Source organism: Adiantum capillus-veneris, chromosome 10, assembly GCF_014529385.1.
Source record: "Adiantum capillus-veneris isolate H3 chromosome 10, ASM1452938v2, whole genome shotgun sequence".
NCBI lineage: Eukaryota > Viridiplantae > Streptophyta > Polypodiopsida > Polypodiales > Pteridaceae > Adiantum > Adiantum capillus-veneris.
The window spans coordinates 59,438,903-59,462,806 of NC_140940.1; the positions used below are offsets into that span (position 1 = coordinate 59,438,903).

At 44.1% G+C, this 23,904-nt stretch overlaps 1 protein-coding gene across 4 annotated transcripts in view; it reads left to right on the forward strand.

The window, feature by feature from the left end:
* LOC147448920 (heterogeneous nuclear ribonucleoprotein Q-like) overlaps nucleotides 1–17,850 on the forward strand; it is a 69,144-nt gene extending 51,294 nt beyond the window's left edge. For 3 of the 4 annotated variants that reach the window (XM_086521335.1, XM_086521336.1, XM_086521334.1), the window contains 4 exons: nucleotides 16,529–16,736; nucleotides 16,817–17,010; nucleotides 17,171–17,262; nucleotides 17,345–17,749. In XM_086521335.1, the coding sequence (XP_086377461.1) occupies nucleotides 16,529–16,736; nucleotides 16,817–17,010; nucleotides 17,171–17,262; nucleotides 17,345–17,468 (618 nt within the window). In that variant the 3' untranslated portion in view covers nucleotides 17,469–17,749. Of the gene's footprint in view, nucleotides 1–16,528; nucleotides 16,737–16,816; nucleotides 17,011–17,170; nucleotides 17,263–17,344 lie in introns of all 4 variants that reach the window. The other variant, XM_086521337.1, reaches the window with a different exon arrangement.
* Nucleotides 17,851–23,904: the final 6,054 nt, after the last annotated feature.

Sequence of the window (23,904 nt, forward strand, 5' to 3'; positions counted from 1 at the left end):
GTGGAGTGAGCTTAGGTTTAGCAATTGTGTTAGCTTTACCCTTAGGTTCATTTGGAGAGTTCTTTTCTGAGCGACTAGAGGAAAATTGGTTAGAAGAGTTACCATTCTTACCGTTCTGCGGGTTCTGAGAAGTCTGAGTGGTAGTTGGAGAGGTCTTGTTTTCCTTAGGCTTTCCTTTGTTGTGCTCCGCGGGGTCGAAGACTTCTACATCAAACTTGATAGATTCGTCCAATCCAAAAAGAAAAGCCTCTTTGCGCTCATGATTCGATTTGCGTAAATGGGTGCCGAGCTGCAAAACACGGTTAGAAAAAGATATGAATGGCATACCATTCTGCTTGAAATTGCGCCAATCCTCTTTAAACCGCGCTAGGTACTGTGGTGGCATAAACCGCGCCTTGAGCTTGTCTTGGAAGTCAAGCTAATTGAAAATTGGAGGAAAGGGGCGCGTCTTCATCGACTGCCTCTAGGTCCCCGGCCAATTGTGCCTCTTGCCATGCGTAGTACCAATTAATGGCATCACCAGCAAGGTACATGGCTGTCGTAAGAACCTTGCTATTCCCTGTCTTCTTAGTTGTTGCAAAATAAGCATTAAATTGATGCAACCAAGAATGAATAACACTAGCATCCATCTTACCGTCATACTTACGAAATGTCAACTTCTCCATGACGGGGTTGTTGGAGTCCTAATCTCGGCTTGCGCCACTTGATGAACCACCAATATCTTTGGCTGGCTCGGATTTCGAGGTGAGAACCTGTCGGACCAACTCTTGCATGCGTTGGACTCTTAGTGCCTCATGCTCTGACTCCAAGGCCGCTCGTTTGTCTTCGGCCGCCAAGTGCGCTTGCTCACGCTCACGCTTAATAGCTGCCTTTCTTTTTGCTTTTCTTTCTTTTCGTTTCTCGGCCGCCAAGCGCTCTGCATGATCCAAGGATGCTTGTCTGTCTTGGTGCAAATCCTTGGCGTAGAGGGGGGGGGGGAGTCAGAAAAACCTCTTGGTCGGGAAAATTCTTCTTCGCCACTGGCCATGCTCGTCACCTCCATGCGAAGTATCCATTCCGCTTCGGGGAATGACCATACACTGAAGTCTTGGGTTCTGAAGTTCACGAGGAACTTGGGTTCTTGTGGTTCTTGGGTTTGTGGATTCTTGAGTTGTTGAGTTCTTGAGGTGCTTCTTTCGCTTGCAATCTGTGTTAGAGAAGGATCTTCTCTTACCCGAGCTCTTCTCTTTTCCGTGGGCGCACCCCTTTGTGGCCTTGGGCTCACACCAAGGTTGCTTTTTCCCACCTCACGTCGATTGGCCGGCCGCTAAGTGCACGGTCGGCCCTGAATGAGTGAAAAGAGACACAAGGGAAGGTTGGACAAGCCTTTCTTTCTTGGGTTTCCTATCACCTTTCAAAAACACGATGAGAAATCGACACGCCCAAGAGGACTTGGGTTACATGCGACCGCAACAAGCAAAAAAAATTCTTGTGGTTCTTTCCTTGAGTGATACAGAACACTGCCAAAGCTCTGATACCAATGTAAGGTGCAACGGAAGTGAATGATCACAAACAAAGTGGATAAACACTGTGAGTGATGGTGCTGAGACTGAGAGATAGAGAGAGAAGAATACGACACCAGAATGTTGTCAAACCCTCCTACGAAGTTCCCACTCTCTATGGCGAGAGCGGTCTACTATTGATTGCACAAATCTATACAATGCAATGGACTTGCCGACGATGTCAACGACGACGAGATGGGCTGAAATCTGCAAATCTTGTATCTGCTGAATTCTGACTCTATGTCGGTGATGTCGGTAATGCGACGATGACGTGCTGAAAACGCAGATGCTGAAATCTGCGTTTTCCGGGCTGAATCTGCTAACTTCGGCTGATCTAACCGTGCGGCGAGGATCTGCTGCGGGAAGGTGAGATCTGCGAGGTTTGGGGGTTGTTCTGCGGTGTCTATACGCTGTAATCTGAAATGTTGGTGCAACTGAAGGTTCTGTCGTCGAGAATCTACAAAGCGCTATGTTGTTCTGCTGATCCAAAAACGCTAGGGCTGAATCTGCGTTTGATGCAAAAACGCTAGTGATCTAATGTGGAAACCTTCTATCGCGAGGGCTGATCTGCAACTGTAAAACGCGAGGGTTGAGTCTTGAAGCAAAAACGCTATGGTATTTGCGGCGGGGGGGGGGGGGGGGGGGGGGGGGCTTGCTGAGAAGGTGCACTGTCGGATGTTTGGTCCCTGCTGCCTCTTTTGCCAGAAAGTGCTAGCGCTCGGTTTTCTTAAATACTTGCTTGTCAAATTGCCCCACCCAGTTTCCCAACAAAAGTCAGTCAATAATAATAAATAAAAAAATGGCTAAAATGAGGAAAATAGGTCTATGCACTGTAAAAATGCTCCTGATGGGTTCTGATGGTAATCTGATGATCATATTATGTGCAACCAGAGGATATGCATCTACTCTAAGTGCCTGGACATGCACGGTCTGCGAACAAACTCACAAAAGTGCCAGAACACTTTCTAAGCTAGGCTAACTGAACTGAACCCTTGTCATGAAGTAGCTTGTCCACGTATACATAGGGTTAGATGTGTACGTGACAATGCGCTTGGCTCTTAACAATGGTCAAGAGCTTTTATTGAATGATGTCAGGTTTGTACCAGGCATTAAGAAAAGTTTTCTATCGGTTGACCGTTAGATGGGCATGGTTTTACTACCATCTTTGTTGGGGGTTCATGGAAGTTGCTTAAGGGCTCTATGCTTGTTGCAAAAGGGTCTAAAAGAGGTACTTTGTACTATCTTCGATGCAAAGTTTTGCTGACAAGTTTCTTGCTGTTGCTGAAGTTGCTTCACATACGGAATTGTGGCATAAGAGACTTGGCCATATGAGCTAAAAGGGTATTGATGTGCTTCCTCTTTGAAGAGGGTCGATGTAAAAGGCAAAAACTTAGATTTTTGTAACGATTGTCTTTATGGAAATAAAAAGAAATCTTCTTATTACTCTGGTGTCTCTCGCAAAGCTAATCCTCTTGATCTTATTCACTCCGATGTATGCACTATGCATGTTAAGTCTTTTGGTGGTGCATCGTATTTTGTTACATTTATTGATGATTGTATTAGGAAAGGATGGGTGCATTCGTTGAAAAGTGAGAAGTTTCATGCTTTTGTCACTACTCAAAAGAGTGCTAAGCTTAAATGTCCCAGGTCGGACAATGGAGGAAGATATGGAACTGTTGAGTTCCAACGTTTTTGTGATGATAATGGGATCAAAAGGGAGTTGATAACCCCTTATAATCCGTCTTTTAATAGTGTGGGTGAGAGGTACAACCGTTCTTTATGGTGGGAGCTTGCAATGCAAGAGGAAATGAAACCCTTGTATGCAAATGATACTTGGGATCTTGTGTCATTGCCTAAAGGGAGAAAGGCTCTTCCTAACAAATGGGTGTACAAAATTAAGATCGTGGATGAAAAACCCAAGTACAAGGCAAGATTGGTTGCAAAAGGATATGCACAGAAAGAAGGAATTGATTTTCAAGAAATCTTTTCCCTTGTTGTAAAGCTTACAACGTTATGCGTCCTTTTTGCTCTTGTTGCAGTGCTTGATTTGGAATTGAATCAAGTGGATGTAAAGACAACGTTTTTGCATGGTGATATTGAGGAGGACATATACATGAAACAACCCGAGGGTTTTGTAGTTCCTACACGCGAGGAACTAGTATGCAAACTAAAAAGGGCTTTGTAACGGCAGTGGTATAAGAAGTTTAACACTTTTATGCTGTCTCAAGGCTTTAAACACAGCCATACAGATCATTGTTTGTATACGAAAAGGGATGAAGATGGTAGTCCCATTATACTTGTTCTCTATGTGGATGACATGTTGCTTACCGGGAAACATAAGACTAAATTCAGCATTTGCTATGAAGGATTTAGGCGATGCAGAGCATATCTTGGGCATGCGTATTTAAAGAGATAGAAAGCTGAAATTGTTGTTTTTATCTCAAGAAAAGTACGTTGCAAAAGTACTAGGCAGATTTAATATGGTTGATGCTAAGCCTCTTGGAGTACCTTTACCTCCATACACCAAGCTTACCAAAGCAGATTGCCCAAAGGATGACGTGGCATTGAAAGCAATGACTGGAATCCCTTATGCATCAGCTTGTGGTTCTCTTATGTATGCTATGGTTGCCACTCGTCCCGACATTGCTTATGCAATGCGAGTTATTAGTTGATACATGTCGAATCCTAGCAAAGCGCATTGGGAAGTTGTCAAATGCATTCTGAGATATTTGCAAGAAGGTACACAATCAAAGCGTATTTATTATGGCAAGAGTGACTTAAAGTTGTAGGGATATTGTGATGCAGACATGGCAGGTGACATGGATACTAGGAAATCTACCAATGGATATGTATTTGCTATTGCTAGTGGTGCAGTCTCTTGGTATTCTAGTAAAATTATGGCACTGAGTACTACTGAGGCTGAATACATTTCAGCCACAGAAGCTTCAAAGGAATACATTTCAGAATACATTCTGTGGCTGAATACATTTCAGCCACAGAAGCTTCAAAGGAAGCCATTTAATTAAGCAGACTTGCAAAAGAACTTGGCATGCGTGCTAGTACTCCAGTGTTGGGATGTGATAGCCAGAGTGCTGTCTATTTAGCAAAAAATGCCATGTTTCATGCGCGTACCAAACACATAGATGTGTGGTACCACTTCATACGTCAGGTATTGGAGGATGGTCTAGTCACCTTGACTAAGATCAATACAGAGGATAACCCTGCAGATGTTCTTACCAGTAGTCTTGCTAAGGCTCAACATGAGCATTGCATACAACTGGTGGGAGTTGGTTAGATTAAAGGCGTCCTTTATGCCTTTAAGTGGGAGGTTGTTGGGTTAAAGGCCTAAATGACCCCCTCTATGTATATTTTTATACTTTGTCAAGGTTCTCATTGAACCCGGACACATTTGTTAAAGTCACTTATAATAAAAATGGGAAGGCCACAAAACCATATAAGTGGGTTTCCCCAAAATCGTATGAGCTCTGTGTGTGTGTGTGTGTGTGTGTTTTCTCGATCTCCAGTGCTGCAGGCTTCCTGCACTCACGCATGGCTCCACCTGGCCCAAACCTGCACTCTTCCACCTCGCGCATCTCCAGGTAGCCTCTCCTTCGCGCTTTCAATTTGCACTCCCGATGTGAGAGGGCTGAAAATGCAGATCTCGGCGAGGCCGATGATGGACAACAATGGAGCACTCAATGCCGGCGAGGGCTCAATGGGTTGTTGAAGTACTGGACTGCATTTGCAAAGGATAACGTTAGCAGATCTCACACCAACCGGCAACGGAAGGCTGAAAACTGAAAACGCTAGGCTGATCTTCTGGCTGAATGCAGTGCTAGGGCTGAGAATGAAAAACACTGGCTGAATCTGCAGGAAGAAGTAGCATTAGGGCTGATTTGACAATCCCCAGCAAAATCGCCAATTCTTGTTGCTGCTGGCTGAAAACACCGGCTGATTTGGAGCAAAAACGCTGGGATGCTCCCTCTGGCTGGTGCTATCTGTTCCTTCTGCAACTTATGCCAAGTGAGGGATCTACTGCTCCATTTATGGGTGAGGAATAGGCCTTAAGAATTTTTTAAGGCCTGGGTAGGGCAAGCTATCCACCAGACCCAACAAAATAAATCAATAAGTTGATTTATTAAAAATTGAGCTAGGGGGGGTCTAGTTTGGGTGAAAGTGTCACACATTTGCTCACGTGAGAATCCAATCGACGCGGGGAATGGCTCGTTGGATTCCTCTAACCTAGAACTACATGCACGTCATGCCAAATGCCTACCGGATTGTAATAACATCTGGTAGAACGCCTATACAAACCATTTATACAAGAGGGTTCCAAAACCGGAAAACCTAATCTGATGGACTTGTCCGGACATGTAGGTCCTGCGAACAGGCTCACAAAATTGCCAGTACTAATCCTACTAGGATTCTAGACACTCTATCTAGGAAGAAGGGAAAAATTGGCTCTGGAAGTCGATGAAGCATGTCCACGTGGCACACAGAGCCATGTGCACGTGACATTGTTTCAACAACTTTCAAAAGCCAAAGGACCTTGCGAGAGCAAAGCTATCGGAGCGTGTCAGTGCTCGAATCTAGTCTCTCATTATCCTCAACAGTACACCATCTGTCAGGTGCAACGGAATTGAAATGGTGAAGATCTAGGTTTTACACTCCCACAAATCTTTTTCTTTCTTTCCTTGCGTTAGTGATTCCTCTTAGCTTGAATGATAGTTCCTTTTACTTTTCCCTGAAGAGAGGGGTATGAGAGAGAGAGAGAGAGAGAGAGAGAGAGAGAGAGAGAGAGAGAGATACCTCGACTGGTTATCGGTGAGGGACTTTGGCTATGTTACCATAGATCGCTTGGCAGGGGGATCCTCAGACCCGTGATGAAGTTTTTTCAGTCATCACTAGCATTACACTATGGAATATTTGGAGAGCTCGCTGTCTTCACATTCTCAGTGCAGCACCACAGCTCCTTCAGGATACCCTCACGGCCATTTGGCTGGACATCATTCACACCCTCATTTGGCAGTGGGATTCTTCCTCAGGTACCTCTACAGCAGCCGAGGCCCGTCGATTTGCCTTCCTACGGCGTTGGGCCAGATCACCACTCTTCCTCACAATTACAGTTGGCCAGATTACATGGCATTATGCCCCCCCTCAGTGGTTTCTCCTTCACTCATCACACAGACCACCATGAGATTGTTATAGTCGAGTTGTCACTATAGTGGCTCTCACCCTTCCATTCAGATTGTACACCCCACGTGATAAGCTATTTTGGCATCCGCTGGGGATTATATTGTACTCAGTAATATATAGCCCTGATTTTTCCAAAAAAGAGAGAGAGAGAGAGAGAGAGAGAGAGAGAGAGAGAGAGAGAGAGAGAGAGAGAGAGAGAGAGAGAGAGAGAGACATCACACAGACCATCATGAGATTGTTCTAGTCGAGTTGTCACTATAGTGGCTCTCACCCTTACATTCAGCTTGTACACCCCACGTGATAGGCTATTTTGGCATCCGTTGGGGATTATATTGTACTCAGTAATATACAGCCCTGATTTCCCCCCCCCCCCCCCCCAAGAGAGAGAGAGAGAGAGAGAGAGAGAGAGAGAGAGGGGAGAAGAATGACATCCGATGGGGTCCCAACCAACCCTCTCAAGGGCCCCCCACACCATTGCCGATGTGGTATTTGCTTTTAGATTGCGTAAATGGAATGTACACACATGCAATACCTCCAATGCAGACTCTATTGACTCGAATGGTGAATGACGTTGCAGTAACTCTTCAAGTTGAAGCACCTCTGGGGCTGATTTGATGCACCTTTGGTTCTGTCTCAATGTGGGATTGCGGACGGCCACCAAGGGGTGGATCTGGGGCTGAATTGCTCTCGCGATGTGAGAGGAATGAAGGGTTGATAAGGAAGATTTTCGATGACAGCAATGATGGACAACAATGAAGCACTCGATGCTGGCATGGGAATTGCCGAGGGGAGGCTCAATGGGCTGCCAAAGGACCGGACCGCATCCATGAGGGCTAGCGTTGGCGGATTTCGCACATCTCCGGCAAGGTAATGGGCTGAAAACAGAAAACGCTGGCTGATCTGCTGCTCTTGGATAGGGCTAGGCTGATCTGTTGCAAATCGTTGGGCTGGCCACTGCAAAACGTTGGTGCTGATCTGCAGTGGGGAAATGCGCAAGGCTGGCTGCTGAAAACGCTGGCTGAACTGAGCAAAAAAAGGCTGGGTTGATTGCTCTCCTTTGTTGGCGCTAAAAATCTGAGATGAAATGCTAGGCTGAGTGCTCCCTTTATAGGGTTGGATTTTGGGTTATAAATCTGGTAAGGGCTGGGTAGAGCAAATGGCCCTCCAACCCAACAAATTAAATCATTAAATGATTTAATTTGTAAGTTTCTGATTAGGGCTAAGTTTTGGGTAAAACTGTCGTACCCCTGTACAGCCGGGAATCCGATCGACGCGGGGAATGGCTTGTCGGATTCTTCTAACCTAAAACTGTATGCACACCATGCCAAATACCCATCGTAGTGTACGAACACCTGTCAAAACGTGTGTACAAACCATTTATGCAAGAGGATTCCAAAACCGGAAAACCTAATCTAATGGACACGTCCATACATGTAGGTCCTGCGAATAGGCTCACAAAATTGTACTAATCCTCCTAGGATTCTACACACTTCTATCTAGGAAGGAGGAGAAAATTGGCTTTGGAAGTCGATGAAGCAAGACCACGTGGCACACAAAGCCATGTGCACATGACATCCCCTCCTGCTTAAGGTGAGGTACGGGTACCGAACTCCATGCACGCCATAAGATGGTCTCGGATGAAGTTTCTTCTGGATGATGTCTTCCACGGCAACTTGGAAGAGAGGCTCCCTTGGGTGATGTGGAACACAAGGATGGTGATGATACATTGGATTGCCTTCTAGATCAATGGTCCCCTTGATGGTTATTGGCAAACAATAACCTTTGCTGCTTCAACTCGGATGGTGTGAACCAAACTACGAACCGGATGGATGCTCATATAGCGAATGGTTGGATATGCAAACGTCAATGTCCATAAAGGTTACCGGCCAACCTATGCTTCCCCTACGCGGGAAGATTGGCGAGAGCAACACTGAATGAGAGATAAAGATGGATATGTCTTTCGGAATGCCCACGAATCATGGCAAGTCCTATGTATGATGTCTCATGAAACCATGAAGTAGATGGAAGCTGTAGATGAATCCTCGTCTCTGCAATGGATGTGGCTGCGAATGTAGGCTCACGATGCTTGCCAACTCCCGCGGGAGTTGCCTCGGATTGGAACCCTTTGGCTCTAGATTGATGGCTACCGATTGTGAAGATGCAGATGGTCTGGATCCGATGTGCTACCAACGACGTGTATAGATCAATGACGATGCAATGCCTCTTCTGAGATGATGGAATTCTCCAAGTAAACAGAAGAGATGGTTCTTCAAACAATGCCAAGACTCCAAAGCTAGTAGGTTGATGCGGATGGTGCCTTCCTTTGTCGTCATAGGCCGCTAACAACTCCTAATGCTAGAAATCCACATCTTCTCGTTTCCAATGCATGTCTTCAATGATGCGGTCTGTCACGTCGAAGATTATATGACCGCAAATATCCATGCTAGGATTTCTTTATGTCGAGGCGGTCGGGCGCGCACACCAAGTCAACTACCCTCTTGCAGGCGCACCACAATTGTAACCCCGATATACAGTGTTTGCACTACCTACGCTCAAGGCGCATGGTCCTACGCACAATGGAAGGTCTTGTAGTTCCGTGAGTGAGAGAAGCTTCCTTGGGCGAAATGCTCAACACACTCAAACACAAGAGAGAGAAAAAAAAAATTCACAGATGAGCAGATTAGTGTAAAATTTTCAAAGCTTTGATATTAATGTCAGGTGCAACGGAATTTATATGGTGAAGATGAAGGTTTTACACTTCCACAAATCCTTTTCTTTCTTTTCTTGTGTTAGTGATTCCTTTTAGCTTGAATGATGGTTCCTTTTACTTTTCCTGGAAGAGAGGGAATGAGAGTGTAGTAGAGATGTGTAGAGGGGGAGAGAAAGAGAGAGAAGAAGAGAATGACGCTCGATAGGGTCCCAACCAACCATTGCAAGGCCCCTTCACATCGTTGCGGATGTGGTATTTGCTGTTATTGTGTAAATGGAGTGTACACACATGCAATACCCTCAGTGCAGACTTCACTGTCTTGTATGGTGAATGTCGCCACGGTAATTGTTACGTCCCCAGACATCAGGATGGGCGCCTGCAGTTATGTCCGGCGAGAATGAACATGGTCCTTTGGTTATGAAGTTCTATAAATAGGACTTGAGCCTCATTTGTGAGATATTTGGTGTGATCACCACACTTGGACTGCAGTTCTGCCCGTACACTTGTATTGGTGTGGGCTTGGTGGTATGGGACACCGGCCCTTGTGGTAGAGGCTAGCCCGCTTGGTTGCAGGCTCCCAGGCTCGGGGGTGAGCCTGTATTGGCTCTACGGCTTGGAGGAGTTTGGCTTGTGTCATGCCATGTGCGTAGGACGGATCCGGTGAGGGACTAACATTGGTATCAAAGCCTCCCTCGTGCTCGTATGCACGACATGGCGACGTGCACAAACCTACTAGAGCTTATGGGGCGGTGATGGTCAGCCTGACAGGTTCTCCCAACTCTCGTATAGGGTGGTATGGGACGCTACTAGCGAGAAAGGAGGGCACATGCCAGATGATGGTGAGAATTTCGTGTAATTTTTTTTTCCACGGACTCTCGTGTGTGGAATGCTGATTTGCCAGTGGCATTCACATGGATGCTCAATATGTCTTGTTTTTGTCTCTCCGTTGTCGACTCTTACATGAGGGTGTCCTTGAGAGCTGCCACTCTGAGAACATGGCAGCCCCTCCGTGTACATTTGGTGAGAGCAATTTCTCAATTTTGGAGTATATTTCGCAGCGCTGCAGAAGCTAAGAATTTTTTAATCTTTTGCTTCAAGGCCACTGTGTGTGCCAATGATTGCTTTATGCAGGCGGTTGGAACTGCGTGCACCTCTCTAGCTGTTGTTTTGTAGAGTGTGCTTGACTACTATGTAGTGTTGCCTTGGAAAAACACCATCGCTGTGGGTAGGCAGCCCCGTGGTGGCACATAGGCAGCATAGCACTCTACAGCAGTGCTAGCACAGCGCAGAGGCTGTAGGGCGGCAGTGTGGGGCAACCAGCAGAGCAGCGGGCAGCAGCAAGCCGTAACTGCGGGGCAGCAACGTGAGGTAGCGGCAACAGCTTGTAGGCAGGGCATTGCCCAAAGGCGGCAACCAATGGCGGCGCCATCGCATCAAAGTGGGTGGTTACACATCCGAAGGTCGGTTCACGTAGGCGGCAACCTTTAGTCGGCTAACATTAGGGATTTTTCTTAATGCTTCCCTTTAAAAATTTAGGAGAGGCCTTAAAATAAGCACCGAACTCTTTTTACTGACCACCCTTTTTTTAAAAGGATGTGAGACCTTCACCCCTTATTAAAAGGGGGTTCACGCACCTATAGAAGGCCAGCAAAACCTCCATTTTTGGCGACTCTTGCAAATCCCGAGCACTCTCCTAAGTCGCCCCACTGCTCCTTTGAGGCTCTTCTCCCCTATCTCTGCTTGCTTCACTTGAACCCTCTGTTTCATCGCGTAGACAAACAAGACGTGACATTCTCTAGTCACCGTGTGTCCTCTCTTGCGTGCATAGCTCCCCATCTTTCTCTTCCTCTCACCTTTTGCTACATGTGATAGACTTGCGCACCCCAAGTCGGAAATCAGGCACTACACATGAGAGAATCACTTAAAAATACTTCACACTTTAATAATAGTTCAATTGAGTCGACTCGGCCCGACGTAGTTCTGTGCCCAAAGGTATTGGCCCCAAAATCTTGCGCCCCTTTGGGTATTTCTTTTTATATTAATGCTTGAGCAAAGTTACAAGTCCCGAGGGACCTTTGCTCCCAGACTCTGGATCTAGATGCTCTACAGAGTTAGGTCCGAAGGGCTCTATTTATACTTACAAGGGATGCCCCAAAAGAAGAGCCGCAAAAGCAATTAGTTCAAAAGCAATCAATCCCAAAAGCATCTGATACAAAAACTGTCCTAAAAAGCATTCAACGCAATTCACGGAAATCCGCCTGCTACGTGTCACAACCAGTGCAAAACGCGGAAATCCGTATTGTTGCCACGTCAGCATGCCAACGCAGTTTCCAGTGGTTCGTACAATTCCGCCACGTCATCAGCTAGTCCATCTGATCAGTACTGCCACATCATCATTTTGTGGCACTACATACTCCCGTCCATTCTCTAGGCACCATGGCATTGCACGACGCTTCTCCGCATGAGAATGGTGTCGCTAGCACACATCAACTTATGGAGGAAACGCCTCTTTCTCCTCCCGATTCCACACACACACACGGGCTTTGTCCCGAGGGTCTTTCTCCCTCGTCTTCCGCCTCCGACGCATCTCTTGTGGCTATACTGCAGCAACAATTAGCAGAGATGCAGAGGCAACTTGGGGAGTTGCGTACACGTAGGTCCCGTTTTTGTGCTCGGCCATCAGCACTTTGCCTCTTGAGTCCCATCTCGATCCCTTCAAAGGAGAAAAGAAAGAATGTGAAGAGACTGCCATTGACTCATGGCTGGCAAAATGGGCGGCCTACTTTGATTTGTATTGTATCACCGATGCCCAACGCATTAGTCAGATATAGATCATGCTCCAGGACAAGGCTTATGCGTGGTGGGCTGGGTTACGATCTAAGCCAACAACTTGGGCAGACTTTCAATGCTTTGTGCAAGTCAATAAGATCGAGTGCTTCAAGAAGCTATTCAAGTTGGAAATGAGCAAGAAAACCTTGGACGCTTACTCATAGGAATTCAAGGACTTTGTCCATAAGATGAAAGCCTTGGAAGACCCGTAGGTCATATTGCAGATGCTTTATCTGTTTGGATTGCCACTGGCTTACCAGAATGAGGTATTGCGAAATCCTGTTACTTCGCTAGAGGACATCTACAAGTTTGCCAAGAACTATGATAATACCTTGGCGGCTTCTGGAGGTGGCCCGGCGGACGGGGAGACTCCTCGCCGTGGTCCCTCCACGTCAAAGTATAAGCGTTCAAAGGCTTCGGTAGCCACAAGTCAATCATCGGACCCTCTGCAGAAGAAACCAAAGCATGACGGCAAATCAAAGGTAGCTCATATGGAGGATTAGAAGAAGAACCGTTATTTCGATTGCCATTAGACCGATTAGACCGGCCACTTCCATGGCAACAAGTCGTGTCCGAAGTAAAAGAGGAAGCTGTCTACCTCCGCACCGACAACTACTTTGGTAAACATCGGCGACAATCCATGTATTTTGCCTTGTTTTGATTTAGAGATTTTTGATGTTAATGCATGTAGTTGCCTGGGTTGTCGTGTTAATAAGGCTGTATTTGGCTCGCACGATCTTTTTTGTGTTGAAGAAGAAATTAATGGCCATGCTGTGACGGTCTTATTCGACAATGGCTCTACTCATAATTTCATTTCTTCTCGTGTGGTATAGGCACTTAAGCTCAACACGTCACCCGTAAACCATCCGTATGTGGTCCGTTATGCGGAACGTCGGAGCTATCAATGGATTGAGGTTGTGCCGCAACTTGACCTCCGAATCCAACGCTACCACGAAGTCTTGGACTTCTGCATCATGGACCTTGAGCATGTAGATGTTATTTTAGGCATGCCATGGTTTTACGATAAGACAGCTTCTCTGTCTATCGATTATGCATCGGATACAATTTTCTTTAAACTTGATGGTGTGTGCCATTTGGTCGAGGGCACTCCTTCCTCTTTGACCACTGATTATGATGTAAATTTGCTTTCAGCAAGTGAATTTAATGAGTTGTTTCATGATTCCAATGTTCAATTTGTAGTTTGTGGGTTAAAAATTCTGTTGTTAATTTTCCATCTCATTTTTATTCTTGATTTTTGTTTAATTTTTCGGACCCTCTTTTTGAAGAACAAATGGCTGGACATTGTATGGCCAGTGTGAAACGATCGACGGTTGAGAGTTTCACCCGTAGGCCTGGTCGCCACGAGCCAATCGGCACCGAAGTCCGAGGAGTGAAAGGTTGGCTAGGCTCAGTTTAAAGTCATTTAGGCCCCACACGACACTTAATAAGTTTGTGGGTACTAGGAAATTTAACTCAAAAAGGCAAACAGGATGCTTGGCGGCTTGTGAGCCATTTTGCAAGACACCTTAGTTGGGGGTGCCCAATTTTGAGAGAAAAGGCTGTTTTTGGTTGCCTTCTTTCTCACTGTGAAGCCTACAGTGGTAGTGGGTGCATGTTTACAGCTTTAATGGAATGCTTGCCTTCTCCCTTGTTCTATGGAGCACGATGATTCCGCTCTCCCCTTTTGAATACAAAAACATGGTGCCCAGCTCAAGGGCTACGGGAGATTAACTAATTGCTAATCCCTCGTAGGTACTAGTTGATTTGGAGAGATTTCACATGAGAAATTTCGTCCATATCAAGGGCAAGCAACCCTATAGGTGCGGGAGCTCAAGGGCTTACTACAGATGCGACCGGCACGCGAAACAGATCTCAAAACAAGGAATTACAGCCTGCTGTGTTTTTCTGCAGGTTTAGGGTTTTAACCCTTTCTAATCCCCAATAGTCCCAAGAGCTTCGGGGAAGCGAGGAAACTACAAAACAGAGATGTCAGCGTGTTGTATTTTCTTGCCAGGTTTGTCAAAGTGCTCTAATGCGCGCAAGTAGTCACCTAGGGTATGAGAATTTTGTCTGTGAACCTATTGCAGTTATGTTGCCGAAATTGGGCTAGAGTAGGTCATTTCAGCCCAATAAAAGTGGGACAGCTCGTAGCAATTTACAGGAGCTACCAAGCCGTGGTTTGTTTCAAGTGTTGAATCCCAGGCACAGGTTTCTTCGTAAAGTTCCTTTGTGTCGTAAAGTTAAACAGTGTAAAGATCGGGTGAAAGCTAAAGTCTACCGTCGTTTAGCGAGTCTACGGGCTGACATCCGCAACACTATGGAGACCTTGGCTAAGGAGTTTGAGATGAGAGATCTCGGCTTGCTTCACTACTTTCTTGGATTCGAGACATGGCAGACAGAAGGGGACATCTTTCTCTCTCAGGAGCGCTATATCCAACAGTTGTTGGAAGCATTTGGAATGAGATGCTACAGAGTATTGGAAACTGGTCGGTTCTCTTATTTGGGTTCTCAATGCCCGGTTTGATGTCAATTTCTCAATGGGACTTCTCAGTTCTTTCATGTAGAGACCCGCCAAGTCACATTTGGACCAGGCTCTTTGGACTTTATGACATGGCCTTCCCAGACTATGACCACAAGCATCACAATATACTTCAAATGACTTTTGCAAGTCTGGCAAAGTCAAATTGGTCCTGGAGTCAATTTCTCTTTCAAAGTCTGAAAGACAGTCACCTCTGTGGGTCCCCACGAGAAAGGGACTCCTTTCTGTGTCAAGATATGCAAAGGGGAAGCAACCTTTGCAAACTTTCTAATGAACCGCCCGTAGTACGAACACAATCCCAAGAAACTTCTAACTTCATGGACATTCTTCAAATCGGGCCAATCACGGGTAGTCTCTATCTTGGCCGGATCCATCTGCACTCTTGCCGTTGACACAGTGTGTCCCAAAAAGTGTCTCTTGTAAGAAAAATTGACTTTTCTTTGCATTAATCACTAACTTTTGATCTCGTAATGCCTGAAAGACCTGAAGCAGATGATCTCTGTGTTCTGCCTCATTCTTGGAGAAAACAATGATATTGTCAAAGAAAGTGCCAACAAATAGTCTATACTCTTGAAAAATTCTGGCCATCATCCGGGTTAAGAAAGATCCATCTTTCTTCAAAACCAACAACACTAGAGAGCAATACGGTGAAGTACTAGGCTGGACAAGACCCTTTTCCAAGAGGTCTTTCACTTGGTTCATAATCTCTTCGTTCTGGGCTCGGCGCACATGATAAGGTGGCCGGTTCGGTGGTGTGCTTCCAGGTATCAGATCAATGGTATGATCTTCAGGATGAGCGGGTGGTAACTCGCCTGTCAGGCCCTTTGAGAAGCAAGTGGAGAAAATCTTGGCGTTCTTTATCAAGATCAGACATATGTGTCCTATCCTCATCACTCAACTCTTTCAAAAAGATCGAGTAAACAAATAGACTGGATTTCATTAATACAGCACTGTAGCTTAACTTGAATGGATCAATACAGCAACTGTAGCTTAACTTGACTTACAACAAAGAGATAAGAGTTAATAGTTGAACACCTGGAGCTGGAAAGATCTAACACATAGCCCTGCAAGTACTTTTGTGAGGAGAATTGTTTTACTACTACTTCAACTTGCCTTAATCAAGGAGTTGTCTTTGATACACCATTCTTTCTAAATTCAAGGCTCTTGCTATTTTAGCCTGTTTTGTTACCAATATTATTGTTTAACAGGGTTGATTCTTACATGTGTGTACCTGACCATGTCCTAAGATTGGTGGCTAATGGCTCTGCATCCATTTTAGTTTTTTCTTTTTTTTTGTTTTGGTGTGGAAGCATTTTATAAAATAGCCATGATTGATTTTTGCAGCATGGGGCATCTATATTAGCTCTGTAAAGAGTTATACAGGAATTTAGAAAAACGCCTGTTGCATTCATTGTGCTGACATGAAGCATAATGAGTATCTTGGATAGTGATATTTAGTCATTATGTTGAGTAATAAAAGGCTCTTTGAAGCTGGCTGTGTTTTTCCTGGAGCGTTTTTGAGGGTTTATGAGAGGGCATGTGAAACAGCCTGAGTTTTTATGGATTTGGCATGCCCATTAATGAACATGCAAAGCATTTATTTTAGAGCCATGAAGTGTGGAATGTTTGGGAGGCATGAGTACGTCGTTCAGTATTAGACATGAATCTACGACAGGTTTATCAGTATTTTGTTTTGTTTCTTTTCCTTGGCAGGTGAAAGTTGTATATGTACGAAACCTACCGGAGAGTGCAACACAAGAACAATTGTGGAAGCTTTTCGAGCATCATGGGGAGATAACCAAAGTCATGCTGCCGCAGTCAAAAGCAGGGCAGCCAAAGCGTGATTTTGGCTTCATACATTTTGCTGACAGGAGTAGTGCTTTAAAGGCTATTGAGAAATCAGAGAAATATGTGCTGGATGGTGAGTGAAAAAGCTATCAGAAAACAATTTTTAAGTCTGCTTTCCAGTAAAGAGATGGGCTCAGTTTTTTCTCTGGGCAGGTCGGGAGCTTGAAACAAGCCTTGCCAAGCCACCTGCTGAGAAGAGACCGGGTGCAGCAGCAGCAATGCCCTCCCCTTTTGGTTCTGGCATTCTACCCCAGGCTCTTCCAGCAAGAGGTGGTTTTGCACTTCCAGGACCTAATATGTACGGTGGCATGGCAATGGGATTCAGTGGAAGCAGAGGATTTGGGCAGGTGATAATTGCTATGTTTGTTTGATATACTGGTTTTGAAGACAAGTACATGTGAACTTGTTATGGTGGTTGTTATGCATTCTTCTTGTACATGGCTAAGTTGGAGTGAGGATGTCTAACATCAGTGGCCACTGGCTAACATGAAAATGGTCCCCTTCCAGGTACAGCCTGTTATCTATGGCCGAGGGCCCACACCTGCTGGAATGGCCATGGTGCCAATGATGCTACCAGATGGGCGTATTGGCTATGTTCTGTAAGTGTGCTTATGCTTTTGCTTGCACTTAGCGTTTTTGTCGCAGAAGGCTCTTGCTCAAGCTCCTCCTGAATTTCTGCAGGCAACAATCAGGCACTGCAGTAGCGCCATCAGTCAGTGCATATGATAGAGAAGGTAGAGGCGGTGGTCGTGGACCGCATTCTCAAAAACAAGCTGGTAATTCCCGCCGATATAATCCTTACTAGGGAGGTGCAACACCTGTCTGAACATAACTTTTGTAAAGTAATGTTGTGGGGGAAGGGCATTCGTTACCCCCTTCATTTGTATTGCCTAGCAAACAGGCCTGTATGGCGATTGTGTTAATTAGATCTCAGCAGATTGCAAGGGCAAAATTGAAATAGGGCTTTTTAAGGCTCTACTGATGTAGATTTAAATGACGTGATACAAAAGTGCCAACATTTGCAGGCACTTTGGCCGTTTCTTCTGCACATCAAAAGCTGAAACAAGCATGGTCGATTGAGCTGAATTCTTCTGAGTTATCTGCATGTAGCTAGTGTATCCTCTTTTCTACAAGTGGAAATGCACTGCATAATTTGGTCGGAAGTTTATCATATGCTTATTTCTGAAGTTCTTGACAAAACTGGCCGCAACACCTTTGCTACCACCTATGCGTGCATGTTGCAAGACAGTGAGGAGTTGCCCGTATCAATGCCCCCCCCCCCCCCCCCCCCCCCCCCCCCACCCCACCCCACAAGACAGTGAGGAGTTGCCCGTATCAATGCCCCCCCCCCACCCCACAACAACCACCACCCACCCCAAAAGGGGGAAAAAAAAAAACCCCTGGAATGGTCGTGGGCTTGACAACACTTTATTCTAAAATAGCCTCCAATATGTTGGGTTGTGTTCTGGGCCTTAGGTCATAAAGCTCATCTTAATTTAGTCGTGACCACAAAGTGTAATACCAGTGACCAATTGATATTTAGCCTCTTGGAAGCTTTTCAAGACTTCATCCTAGGTATGGTTTTTTGAAACAGAACTTTTTTTATGTCGCTCCACCAATTTCGGTAATCGGTTGTCACCCCTGTTCTTGGGTGGGTTGGTTGATATTTGAGAGAGAGAGAGAGAGAGAGAGAGAGAGAGAGAGAGAACTATTGTCACACATGACCTATGGGACCAAATGTGCTCTATTTTGAGCCGATCAATGACTCAATGCTCGAGGATTGTGGGCATGGAAAGACTTTAGATGGGCTTAAATGTATTTTGACGCCTGAACTTAGTTTGATAGGTAGTATTCGCCCATGGATGCATTTTGAGCTTGCTGTTTGATTCTTGGCGGTTGTCGAGCTCTTTCCATTGCATTCGTCCTTATCTTGTAGTACGAGGAATAAGATGGATGAATTTTATGATCTCTTAGCAGCTTATACTGCGTAGTTAGGTAAATGGGTCACAGGGTGAATCTAGGCTTATCCTGGGCTGAGACTTCCTGAATTCCCCTGAGGTCTGGGCCGTTTAGCGAGCACGTGTTGAAATAGATGATGTCAAGACGTAAGGCGGATGCAATGGGCAAAAGGATCATGGGTTGAATGTTGAGCTGGAGGTCCAAAACGCCGGTGAATGTTTGTTTTGTTTTTCTTTATCTCTAGAAAAGATTCCTTGCCACTTTATTCTCTAGAACACAATGAAGTTGACATTTGGGATGCGTGAGAATCATGGTTCATCGGAAGCTTTTGCTTCGAGGTTAGCAGACATGAGTTGTTCAGACCTATTGAAAACAATCATGGGATGAGAGTTGTGTTGAAGAGTCGAGAGGTTGCCATTATTCAAGAGACTACAATGCTCCTCCGCATGTAGACATTATAATGTATAGTGTTGCCCCACCAGTCCCCTTCTATTGTCGCATTTCTCTCGATGCACAAAAAGGGTGAGTTTGCAAAATAGCATGTCAAATTGCCAAACAACCCCTACATAGTTATTGCCTCCACAAAAATATATGTGACAATCTTGATCCTTGATGTTTAGCACTGGCTTTATTCGTATCTGAACTTTCACATAGTCTATTAGCCTCAAAGTCATTCTTTGGGCAATTGAGACGAACCACCACGTATTTGATGCGAATTTTATGAGACTTTGCTATGTTGCATTCAAAGACCCCCCCCCCCCCCCCCCCCCCCCCCCCGGCAAGTTCGGGTTCCTTAGTGGACAATGCTATCAAATAAGAGCTTGTCTTGCATGTCATAAGAGAGCTGCAAAACCTTAAAGCATATGTAGCTAATTGTTGAGAATCTTGATTAGCCAATTTAAAAAGAACAGTCTCTTACAAACCTTCATATGTGCATGAGCAAGTAGGTGTTACACATCGAGAAAAAGAAATGGGAGAGAGAATCTCCGAAGATGCTCTCAGCTTTGGGAGTTAGAGTTCCAGTGGAATTGCAACTCGTGCATGAGGGCTACATTGAGTTCCACTAGCAGTGTTGTACAACACGCTCTTTCGCTCTCTCACACAGTTCGTACATGGAGGGTGTCGGCAACGCCTTGGGGAGAGGGAGTGTTTCATTGTTGAAGGGCAACAGGAGGAGGAGGACATGCCAAGGGAGAAAGGTGCATTTTAGTGAGAGATCAAGGTCTCCCAAAGTAGAAATGGCAGACGCCTTCCATTTCAAACCCCCCGTCGTGTGAGGGCAACCCCTTCTCCCTCTCTCTCTTCTCTCTCTCGGCTTGCTATTGTAGAGGCCATTCACCTCTTTTTCTCTCGTGCGTAGAGGTTGTTCGCCTCTTTGTCAATCCATATCTGTAGCAATCGTAAGGAGGCAAAAAATGTGGGCAGGCATGATAGGAGGCGAGGCTATGCAGAGAAAGTGTGGAGGAGAGTGATGGAGGCTAGGGGGTGAGCCGTTTGCAGAGGGATGGAGTTAGGGTAGTGCAGCAACGCAAGGGGAGGGAGGTGCAGAGGAGTTTCATTTATGGGTTGGCGTGAGGAATGCCGAATATTCGGTGTTAATAAGTTTTGTAGAAGAAGAGCCAAATATGTGAAACAAAAAAATGATAACCTAATATGGAAGAGGAAAGGGATGCAAATGTTGAATTTTTATTTTATTAGAAAATGACCTAATTATATATATATATATATATATATATATATATATATATATATATATATATATATATATATAGAGAGAGAGAGAGAGAGAGAGAGAGAGAGAGAGAGAGAGAGAGAGCCCATGGGAAGGGGAAAATCATCAATGATGTGCATAAAAACTTCATTATGTGTGATTTTTAATCTTCAACTGCAGCCTATGCGATAGGTTCATGTGTTTTAGAGGTAGGTTGGTTAGAGAAGGAGAGCTTGAGCTTTGTTACTATTTTTCAGTTGTCAACCACCTTAGGTGGAAAAGTATAAATGGACTAAACTCTATATTCATGTGCTTAGCACAAGCAATTAGAAAGTGGGTACATTATCTTCTTGATCTGATTTTTCTTGCTCACATATGATCTTCCCATTCCTCAAGCACTCAATCTCTGCCCTGGCTCTGAATGATCAATATACATAGATTCTGTTGTATGCCCAACCTCTTAAAAACAACCTTCTAAAGTGACTGTTAAACTTTGGATCACAATTACTTAATATGTCAGGAGGAAAACCATATAGCTTTGTAAATAGGTTCCAAAGATAGCCGTTCTAATTGAGTCTTAATCGTTGAGTTGGTCATCCATAACAAGTCATGTTGTGGTGTAGTATTTGGGAGACTAACTATAAATTCCATAGATATACTTTTCTGCTTGCCATTTAGGATCTCTAAGGGATGCAAAACTCTTCCTGTCTTGAGATGCCATGATTTGTTGACATTTTTGACCATGCGAGATGTAGTATTGAATATGTTGATATAAACTTGGCTGGTAAAACTGTTTTCATATGAGAGCATAGGTCTTCTTTATTCTTGGATGACTATCAATTGAACTATCACTTAGCACAGGTCTTCCTTATTCCTAGATGACTAGCACTTGAACTATGATGACACTCATAAAGAATCTGGTGCCAAGTTTTTGCATTCATGGGTACACATACTTCCCCGTTGTGTAGCAGGTAGTTGATTCATCATGCAAAAGAGGAGAACCATGTGTGGAGAACCTTGATGGAGTGAGAAAAATCCCTCGTTTGTTCATGGCTCCACGCCTTGAGTATGCCTCATCATACTCACGCACATTATTCCTTAAGAAATTCCAAAAGTTCGCTGGTGGGTTCTCCGGCATAGAACACTATCATCGATGGAGTGAGAAGGATCCCTCATTTGTTCATGGCTTCACGCCTTGAGTATGCCTCATCCTACTCACTCACATTATTCCGCAAAAAATCCCAAAAATTCACTCCTGGGTTCTTTGGCATATGATTGAGAACATCTGCTACTACATTATATAGTCCTTTGTGATAACACAATTGAGAATCATACTCTTGAATGTCTACTACTACATATACAGTCTTTACAATGATGCAATTGAGCATCACTCTCATGAGCATGATACAAATATTTTCTCCACTCTCTTATAGCATACACAATTGTATAGACTTTCTTTCATGAGCAAGAAGAAAAATATGTATACTTTAGTTTCTTACTATCAAAAAAGCTATTGTTCTACCATCTTTTCTTGTAGCACCATCTAGTAGCCTTATGACTAGCACTTTATAATAGCCCTATTGCTAGCATCAATATCTAGTAGAGTGGTTTCATCGCACCCACGATGGCTAAAATAAATGTCGTGGCTAGAGCTATCTTTTATCTGTTCAAACCTTTAATGCTGATCCTCTTTTGAGTGAAGCCTTCCCTTGAGTTTTAGTTGGTGCGTCCTTGAAAGACTTGTAGTAAAATCCTGCCAGTCCCATGCTCTTCTGAAATTTTAGGATGGAACCACACTTAACGATATTTCCCGCCTTGGAATTATCCAATTGAATTCCCTAAAAGGAAATAATATGCTGAAGATAATGATTTTTTGTGTTAAGAAAATCATTCTTACCCTTGTTTTGCCATCATGTAACTTATGCTCACAAAGCAAATCAAACATATGTCAGAGATTTTTCAAGTGAATTGCAATAGTAGTATTATAGATAAGTATGTCATCTACAAAAGAAAAAAATAAAATTTTAAAGATATGGTCTCATGTCACTGCCATCATTGGCTAAGCCAAAAGATATAACCAAAAACTTGTAGTGCCGAATTGCATTATGAAGGCACTTATATATGTAAGTATGATAACTAGAGTGTAAGTCTGTTTTTGTAAGATAGCATTTTCCCTTTAATCGATCAAATAGCTCATTAATCCTTGGTAGTAGATACTTGTTCTTAATAGAAATCAAGTTTAATCCAATGCAGTCTAAGACCCGTGCATGGAACCATCTTTCTTGTTCTATGAGGCAAAACATCTATGCCATGTTCTAGGGTAACAGTGATGGTAAATCTTGTGGAAAAACCTACTTGACATTCATAATATCATTAAAAAAACCTTAAACTTGACAAAGTATGAGACATTTAGAATACTAGAGAGAATCTAGGGACGTGACTTTATTTAAGTAGACTTGGAAACGATTTGTTGTATGGAGGGAGATGGACACTCTTGTCTCTCAATAGTAACACATGTGAACCACTTGCTTTAAACATTAAAATATTTGGCTCATAGACATACTGTATGTGGTCCCAACTCGTGCAACCACTCCTGAGTAGGGATTATACCAGACCCAAAAATCATCAAATCTTATAAAGATAGATAAGCAAATAAATTACTGATCATTCTTGATTAGGAACCATATATATACAAGAAAAATAATGCTCCCCTTAATAAGGAGACTAGATGGAAACGACTTCTACAAAGATAGAAAGAGAGATTCTTGTACCTAGAGCATTAAATCCTCATTCATAAAAAATGGCCGATACACACTCTCAATCAAACCTCAAATACCCCATATATGCGTTAGTGATGCCTCAACCAAGACCCAAGAATCCACCCTCTTACTTCTCTACACACACATGCTTCCTATTTTTTTCTTGTAGTACCTTCTTCTTGTCCCTTTTTTGAAAAATGACCCCTCATGAAAATAATCCTTTCTTAGTCCACAAACATATATCCCATTGACTTACTAAGCCTTTCAGTTATTTCTTTATCTTTACTTTTTGCAAAACTACTCATATTTAGCAAGACTTTGATGTTGATTAAAGCTAGTTGCATGCAAGGCTTCATGTCGCCAATGCAATTTTTTTTTTTGAAAACAGTTTACAAACTTTCTCGATGTCTTTTTCATTTACATATATTTTTCTTAACCATGTATGGGTTTGTCCCCGTTGGCGCAAAAAACCATTCCCATTTGGCCCAAACCCAACAACGCAACACTTTCAACTGTTCCACAATTTGCCTCAAATCTTCACATGATCCTGAGATAATATGGTGATGAAAAATGAAGCTATGCGAGAGGAGAGCCAAGCCGCTCTCTCTCTCTCTCTCTCTCTCTCTCTCTCTCTCTCTCTCTCTCTCTCTTGCTCTAGCCAAAAATCCACAAAGTCAGGTCAAGGTAGATGCCAAAGTCATAGAAGTTGATGGATGAAAGAATCCGATGATCTCTCTCTTTCTCTCTCTCTCTCTCTCTCTCATGTCAAAGCTTGAAATTCAATCTAGCAAGAAAAAGGCGCCGCACAATTT